General features: G+C 41.0%; 1 protein-coding gene across 2 annotated transcripts in view; it reads right to left on the bottom strand.

Annotated features, from left to right (window-relative positions):
• Positions 1-572: 572 nt before the first annotated feature.
• ntn1a (netrin 1a) overlaps positions 573-9,300 on the bottom strand; it is a 259,741-nt gene continuing 251,013 nt past the window's right edge. For both annotated transcript variants that reach the window (XM_028819281.2, XM_051936296.1), the window contains exon 7: positions 573-8,244. In XM_028819281.2, the coding sequence (XP_028675114.1) occupies positions 7,916-8,244 (329 nt within the window). In that variant the 3' untranslated portion in view covers positions 573-7,915. The remainder of the gene's footprint in view (positions 8,245-9,300) is intronic.

Below are 9,300 nucleotides of genomic sequence, written 5' to 3'. Positions count from 1 at the left end.
TATAGATTGTTAAGATTCAGGACCTTCAATTGCCTATTTTAGTTTTAAAATGCTGCATTTTGGTTTTAATTTTGCCCATTTTCTTAAGCACCCATCAGTTAATAATGAAGTGCAAATAACAAAGGAGCCACCAGCTGCCCAGTTGACATGCTTTCCATTTAAACTGGTGCATCATGAAGTATCTGTTAACACAATGAGAGAGAAAGGAAAGACCAAGAGGTACAAATCTGTTACGAGTCATAAAACATTTGGATAAAGTTCTCAGGAAACGAAAAAGGTTTATTTTGGAAGAATGAAAGCACTAACAAGCCACAGATTAAAATACCAAGTCTCGTCATCTGCCAGGCCTTCAAGTTACAAAACTGGTTGGAATGAAAACCTGAAGTCACCACGTCGCCTGCAGGCCCAGAGTTGGGTACCCCTGCTCTAGTGGCTCCTGGAAAAACCCCTTCTAATCTACTGTTCAGAAGAATCTTGGAAGCCCTCATCCTTCCATCATCAGAGCTCCTCAGTGCGGCTCGGGCATTTCAGCCATCATGCCCACCGCTCCCCACAGAATGGACAACACAAGATGAAGTTTACAGGCGTTTATTAAACTGAATTTTGAATTTAGTTCTACCAGGTAGGTGCTCAGTAGTTACAGTTTATTTATCTTTTTCCTCATTTAACCATAGCCATCTATAAAACAAAAACAAAGACAAAACAAACCCACAATGTTTCATGTGTCATTAAATATATTCATATATAATAACCATAATATATTAGTATGCATTGTAAAGAAACATTGCAGAATTATGCACAGGCCACAACTAAACATTTACAATTCAATGTATGAACAGAAAAGAAAACGTCATACAGGTCTGTGTATCAAAACAAAGATTAGTTTATTGGAAATACTTTTTATTAGAGGAAATGAAAGGTCGAGACTCGTTTCCTGCAGCGGCACCACATCTATATAAATTAGAAGAACCCACCCACCCCAAATATCTCTACATGTCCCCGGTATAAACACAAAGGATTTGCTTTGTCTTCCTTAACGTTAAGCAGTCACACAAAAGCAGCTAACGGTGCTACTGGAGTCATGGCGGCAAGAAAGGGTCCACGCGGCTTGGGCAGTTGCTCACAGGCTGGTCCCATGTGGGTTAAACTGCTGGCTGTGCCTGACGTGGACATGACAGTGCAGATGGGCGAATGGAAACTGTGGAGGTTTTAAACCTGCTGGACACTCCGCTCACATTTACGGCTTTTAGTTCTTCCCAACTTCGTCACGGTATTCCTCCCTCACTGCCATATGTGCTTTGCAAATGAATGGATGAATTTGTGTTTAGTTTGGCGTGCTTGGGTGGGCAGAGGGTTTTTTTTTTTTTGTTTAATTATTATCCCATTAGAATGCTAAGATATTTTGGTAGTTTTTTCATTGTATTTGCAATCACCTTATAAAGCGCTTCAATTGTAAAAATGAGGTTTTTCATTTTTTTTTCCGTTTTTTTTCTCCCACAATGCACTCTGTTTAAGTGAATGTTTCCTCATTGCTAATGTGATGTTCTGAAATGTGCTTAATGCAGTTAAGTGTCATTGGAGAACCAAAGCCTTTTTGGGTAGCATTAGGCACGAGGTGGGTACCAAGCTTGGTTGGGGTGATGTTCCGTTACAAACATCCATGCAGTCACGTTAACATAACACAGCATGTCTTCAGCTGTGGGGATGGGAAACTGGAATGCCTGATGGGGAGAGATTTGAACCTTGAATGCTGAATCCATAAGGCTAGAGTTCTATATGACTGATCTTCTACATAATGATCTTTAACCGATTTATACGATGATCTAAATGATGAACTAAACTGATTTAAATGATGAACAATATTTAGATGGCCAGCAACCTTAATCCAAGTGTGCCTGCCTATTCTGTATGTAGATGACCAGCTAACCGATGCTCTGTTTAACTGATTATCTGTGTAATAATCCATATGATGATCTAAATGATGAGCTAAACTGATCTAAGTAATACTTGTAACTGACAATCTATATAGTGATGACCAGTTTATTTGTCCCCATCTCCAGGTCTATTTATATGTAGATGACCAGCTAACTGATGATCTATATAATGACATATAGCTGATCTCCATGATGAGCTTCATTGATCTAAGAGATTGGCTAGCTATGTGCTGATCTACAGTATGACCAGGTAACTCAATCCCATCTACAGGCTTAACCTTTATGTAGACAACCAGCTAACTGATTATCTATATAAGTGATTATCTATGTAATGATCCATAACTGATCCATATGATGATCTAAATGATGAAAAGGTAAGCCCACAGGTGACCAGCTAATTCCTTCCCATTTGTAATCCGTACCTACGGTATATGTTAGTGACCAGCTAAGCGATGATCTACAGAACTGATCATCTGCATGACCTATAACTGATGATCTTTGTGTAGATAACCAGCAATCTCAATCCCATTGGTAGGCCAGACTTCATTTTGATGACCAGTTAACTGATGAATTTATGTAACTATCTATATAATAATCCATAATTGATCCATAGTGTGGTTTAATTGATGAACTAAACTGATTTAAATGTTTGATATAATTGATGATCTATATGTAGATGACCAACAGCCTCAACCCTATCTATAAGCCTTCCTATATGTAGATGACCAGATAACTGATGACCTATATAATGATCATGTTTGCAATAACCCATAACTGATCCATATGATGATCTATGTTAAGATGGCCAGTAACCTCATTCCCATTTGTAGGCCTGCCTGAATTTAGATGACCAGCCAACTGATGATCTGTATAATTGGTTACTGATGTGAATATACTGTAAATGCCGAGCTAAAGTGATCTAAGTGATGTGAGTAACTTGATGACCAGCTTACTTGGTCCCATCTGCAAGCCTATCTAATATGTAGATAACCAGCTAACTGATGATCTATATAATGATCTATAACTGATCTATATGATGAGCTAAGTTGATCTATATGAATGGCTAACTGATGATCTAAGTGATGTATATGTAGGTGACCAGATCACTAAATACCTTCGTCAGGCTTGCCTTTATGTAGATGACCAACTAACTGATGATCGCTGTAGCTGATTATCTATGTAACTAATCCATATAATGATGTAAGTGATCCATGTGATGTGTGTAACTGATGATCTACACATTGATGACCACCTAACTCAATCCCACTGGTAGGCCTGCATACATGTAGATGACCATCTCACTGATCATTGATATATCTGATCTATATGAAGATTTAAATGATCTATATACAGTAACTGAAGATCCTTATGTAGGAGACTAACTAGCACTGTCCCATTGATAGGCCTGCCTACATGACCATTATACAACATCTGTTTTGATAAAATATTTTAAATGAACAAAGTGAATGTGTCGGAACTATTGATCCATTCTGATTCACAAATCATTTATGTTTGGAGGGATGTATTCAGAAAAATAAGAATGAGCTGCTGTGGAAATGTCTCTTGTGGCTGAATTTGAGTACTAACAAGCTATAGAATCAAACGACAGGTTTTTATTAGCAGTAAGATCATTTGGCCTCTAGCTGAGAAATTGGTGGCCTATTCCTGAAAGTGAGCTAAGATCTTTTGGCTCTCTGTGCTGCTGAATCTTGAAATGTTAACCAATTTGAGTGAAGGTAGAACAAGCAGGTTGTTAGCAGCCATGAGTGGTTGCTAAATGAGAAAGTGGCCAGAATGAAAACCGGGACCCCAGGTCCGGGTTTGACAGCCCTGATCCACATGAATGTTAATCTTAAGGTGTTTTTTGCACAGTCTCTTGGTTCTTAATATATTGACCCATGCAGGGGTGTGATGAGATGAGATGTGCTTTTGGAGTAAAGAGAGCTGAATGTCATGTCAAGTATGGATTAGCTCGGATTTTCAGACTGCAGGACCCCCTCAAAGTGAGTAGCGAGAGCCGGAGTGGTGGGTGCTGTCAGAGTTGCGATGGTTCTTACTGGATGGAAGATAAACATGTCCTTTATGTGCTGACCCAGTCTTTTACTGGAGAAGCTAATTGGTGAACAGACAAAAGACTTTGTTTTTACTTATTACATTGGTTGTGAAAATATGCCAGTAGTTTCAGTTAAAATAACAAAGCCTGGCACTACATTTCAAGGAGAAACAAAAATAAATAAATAAGTACGACCCAAAAGACTGCCCTTGCCTGGGAGAAATACATTTTCTTAAAAATGCGGCCCACACAGGCGTTGAAGGCTGGAGAATTGTACTTGTGAGCAGAAAGCATTTCCAGACGCTCTGAGAGCTTGAAAGCAGCCCCCTGGACTCTTGTTGGCTCTTCTGTTGCTGGGTATGAGGCAGAGAGGGGGTGGGCGAAGGCACTGAAGAAAAGTTTATTGAAATAGAAAGTACAACATTTAAATGTGGGCTCAGCAGTATACGTTAGCTGGGTTAGATTAAGCCATGCAGCTCTGCTACACGCATCGCACTGTGAATCAGATGTAGAAGGTGAAAGCAAGTGGCTCTATCTGCATGAGCTCTAGCGCACACTTGGAGTAGTCGCCCTAACTTTTGGGAAAAGGCATGTCAACCATTAAGAGAGTTTTCCTAGAAGCTTAACCTGACAAAATTCAAAAAATGATTGTATGTGTCTTTGCGTGTGAGTCCTGCCTTAAGACCTCTGAGCCTCACCTAAAACAAAGAAAAGGATTTCCAAAACTGTTTGATGACCCTTTACATGACAACGATGACAGCCTGGACATTAGGGTACTGACCGGAGGGAAGGTGGGTCAGGGTATGTGATTGGTAGGGCCTGCTTGTTAGGCATTTACTCATCTATGAGGAGATGCATCTTGTATTGCATTCTGCTTTAAAAATGTCCATACATTTATACACTGATGAGCCAAAGCATCATGACCACACCTGTAGGAAGCAAGTGACGTCGAGTATTTCATTAAAACAGCTGCATGTCAAGGTCAGGGATCTAATAGATAGTAAGCTGATATTAGGAGTGCGTGCTTGATGTAGAGACCTGAAGGACTTTGACAAGGTGCAAATTGTTACGGTCAGAGCATTTCCCAAATACCAAGTGGTGTTGAAGATCAGCCATGGTTAGTCATTGGTCTGAGAGAGAGAAAAAAAAAAATAAGCCACAAACTGGTGACATGGTTTTGGGTGGCCAGGATTCATCGATTCCAGAGGTCAGTGAAGGCTATCCCATCAGGTACGAACCAAAAGAAGGCCTACTGGGGCACAAATCGCAGATCATTTTATTGATGGTTATAGGAGTAATGTGGCATGAGACACCTAACATTGAACTCTAAGGATATGGGACTGCATAGCCGCAATATTCTGTTAGGGAAACCCTGGGTCCAGGCATTGAGGTGGACATCACCTACCTAAACATTGCTGGAGACTAGGAAGACCCCTTTACGGCAGCTGTATTCCCCGATTGAAATAGTGTTTTTCAGCAGAATAATGCATCCAGCCACACTCTGTGAACTGTTTGAGAATGGTTTGAGGAACATGATGAAGAGTTCAAGGCAGTTCACTGGCCTTCAAAGTCTCCAGTGCAGCATCTGCGGAATGTTTTGGAACAACAAGTCTGATCTGCAGAGGCTCCACATTACAACTGGCAGGAGTTAGAAGATCTGCTGCTGATGTCCTGGCACCAGAGATCGCAGGACACTTTCAGAGGTCTTCTAGAGTCCAGCACTTGGCAGGTCGACACATGGAGAAGCAACACAGCTTATTAAACAGGTGGTCAGAAAGTTTTGGCTCATCAGTGTATATACACACAAGTGACAACACAGTGATCTTAAACTATCAGCTATAGCATGTTGTGCTCACTGGAAATGTTTGATGGGTATGTCCTATCTGATGTGTTCAGTTTTTATGGTGTGGGCTTTTATACCAATGGGCATCAATTTGTAGAACTTCCTCAACTTTTAGAGAGACTTGGTTAGTTGGTCATCCTTTAGGTGGAGCCTCTTAACGCTTCAGGATGTGTGCCGAATTGACCCTTTAGGGCTTTGGTTCTTAAACTATGGGGCCTGACTGATTTTGGGTCGCGGGTTGCCTCCTTTTGTGTTGGTGCAGGGTTGTGCATCATTGGTTCGCATCCAATGGGAAAGGCTTGTGAATAGTTTGTCAAGTGTCTTGCGGTGGATCACCTCTGGCAGGTCAAGCAATCGACACTGATCTGCTATGACAGTGGTCAGCGATTCTTGAAGAGGGACCAAAAATGATGGTCGTCACGAATTGGGTCTTGAGGATAATAAAAAATAGTTTAAGAAACACTGCTTGAGAATATACTGTGGGCATTCACTGTTGGACATCAAGAACAAAGATGACATAAAGACACTTCCTGAACAGCTTTATTTACAGGTGTCTCCATCGACACATGACACGTGACGGTGAAGTAAAGGGAACTTATGAAGCCCCACTTTGCGTGACCGATGTTTGTATTTCTTCTAGCCTTCGAATGTCTTAGAGGCCTTGCAGTGGTTAATGAGTGGACCTTTTCTGAAAATGTTAACATTGGCAGCTTCTTGAGAAATACGAACCTCACAGATTTACCTGTGGCTGTCTGCTTGTTTTTAATGGTACAGCGGCTGCTTTCTTATGGGGTGAAAAACAAATCTGGTTTCAAGCCCGATTCCCACGATATGAGAAACGCAAGCTGTATTGGGCTGAGCCTTTTGGGGCCTATAGTGAGTCCAGACAGAGTGGCAAAGCCCTCTTCTGTGAGGATACCGGTATGGCTAGTGGGTGGATGCTTTTCCTGATTGTCAGCAGAACTGTTCTGTCAATGTTATGCTTGACCCATCTTCACCATTCAGTTTGTTTTTGTAAGGCTGTCAATAAATGTAGGCATTGACTTACATATACCAGTGAGTTCCAAAAGGGACAGTCAAACATGTCTCTGCTAAGCCTGTAGGACAATTGAGCCTGTCTCGGCTAAGCCTGTACTCAAAAGAAAGAGTTCTGTGTATAATTACACCATGCAGCCACTAGGTGGCACTGAACCCAAGGAGGAAGACCATTTCTTGACCGCATGACCCAGTTTTCTTTATGGCACTTATAAGAACCTAGCATAAAGTGGAGCAGAATATCTTGAGGTATTGTCCACAGAAGCCATTTCACAATATTTTCCCCCGGAGAGGCTTGTCTTTTGCATTTTTTCTTTTTAAAAAAAAAAGCTGTACTGGACACACTACTGTGTTCGACTACAATGCTGAACACAGGAATTACAACAGAAGTGGAATTTTTTTTTTTACTATACATTGCAAAAGTGTTAAGACACCCCCTTTAAAAAAAAAAAAAAAAAAAAAAGAAATAAAAATATATGTATATATATTTATATATAAAATACCAATAAAGAGAAAATAAAAAAGATCGAGCTGCTGTGATCAGGTGTTCATTAAAAAAAAAAATTGAACAGTAATTTTGAAATATGTTGCAGGCAGCTAAGCCATCTTCCCTTATTGCTTGCCGGATTCAAATGGCTTCTGGAATTTAAAAAAAAATAAATCACAACAGTAGCTAAATTTGGTGGCCAAACTAAAATTCCTGTTCAAAACATATGGAATCCTTACACACATGCGCACACACACACACGCACACATACCAACACGCACGCATGCACACACACATACACAAGACTATATATTTGAAATATTAGGTGCAAACTTGGCAAATCCAAAAGTAAAAAGTTGAAAGAAAATTCAAACCACAAAGTGAGCTCCTTCACAGACTTGCTAAAGTCGGACTAAACTCCTCGTGCCTCTACTAAAAGCAGCAGTGCTCAGTCTTTCTTCCCTTAACCCTCTGCCTCCCCAGACGTTCTTGTTCTCCCAGTTCATTTAGTCATATATATATATATATATTTTTTTTTTTAATATACCACGCTCCTCTGCACCTTACGCCTTCTTGCACTTTCCTTTTTTCTCCCTCTGCTGGAACTTCCGTAGCCTCCGAGCCCACGTGTCCCTCCACTGGATCACCAAGCTTCCCTTGTCTGCCACAACTCCGCTCTGGTCTGGGGAGTCCTCGTCATTGCCCAGAAGAAGGTATTTCTTGCCAGGTTTGATTTTGGGACATTTGCAAGCCACATCCTTGGACCTCACCCAGAGAAACTGGTCTCCTCGCCGTATCCGGTTCTCCCCTTGCTTGTAAACCGAGATGACGTTCACGGTGAACTTCCACCACTCGCCAGCTTTGTCTGCTTTTAGGACGTGCACCTGTAGGGCTGCAAGGGAGCAGAGTTAAAAACACGAAGCACACTAAGCTGATTCAGAACAGAAGACAAGGAAAGTGTACAGCTGCTGTAAAAGTGTGTTCATTGAGACTCTTCAAAATATCAAAGTAACGTGGTGGCATCCATCACCAATAATGTTAAAAGAAAGACTCGTTTTTCTTTTCTGCATTTTTCCCCCCAAAGCCCTCCACTTTTTTTCTCTTTGTTTTCTCTCCAAATATTTTGTAAAAAACGGAAACTGCTTGACAAACACACAAACGGATGTAATTCATTCCACATTGGTAAAGTCAAATCTTTTTATGCTTTTGAGGTCATCCACCTGAAGCTGGATGGAAGACCATCTTGGAAAAGCTTGGGTTGCTGCTGAAAGTGGAGTTGGTGAGGCTAGCAGGGGGCACTTAGCCTGTAGCCTGAATGTGAATCTCAGTGCAATGACAGGGACATGAGGCTAGGGATCTGCACTGGGAATCAGAAGGTTGCCAGTTTGAATCCCGTAAATGCCAATAGGGACTCTGCTATGTTGAGCCCTTGAGCAAGGCCCTTAACCTGCAATTGCTGAGCACTTTGAGTAGTGAGAAAAGCGCTATATAAATGCAAAGAATTATTATTATTAAAAATGGTGCCATCCTTCAGATGAGATGTAAAATCGAGGTCATGACTCTTGCCCATTAAAGATCCCTTAGCATCTTTCGTAAAGAGTAGGGTCTACCCTAATGTCCTGGCTAAACTGTATCTAATTGGTTAACTGTCTCTCACCACTTCACCACCTAACAGCTAATGTGTGGTGAGCATTCTGGTGCAATAATGGCTGCCATTTCATCATCCAAGTCAATGGTACACATTAGTGGTGGTTGGAGTGGCTCCCCACTCACTGAAGTGCTTTGAGTATTGAGAAAACTGAATAGACAAGTGTAAAGAATTATTATCATCATGTAGGACTCCAGTACGTTTTTGAAAAATGGGAATTAAATACACAAAAAATTGCCGCTCTCAATACCCTTCTCTCCCTCTCCTTGTTACTTCTCAACTGCCTTTAATTGAGGATAG

Source organism: Erpetoichthys calabaricus, chromosome 14, assembly GCF_900747795.2.
Source record: "Erpetoichthys calabaricus chromosome 14, fErpCal1.3, whole genome shotgun sequence".
Lineage (NCBI taxonomy): Eukaryota > Metazoa > Chordata > Cladistia > Polypteriformes > Polypteridae > Erpetoichthys > Erpetoichthys calabaricus.
Note: the sequence above shows the minus strand (reverse complement) of the source record. Positions and strands in the feature narration are given on the sequence as shown.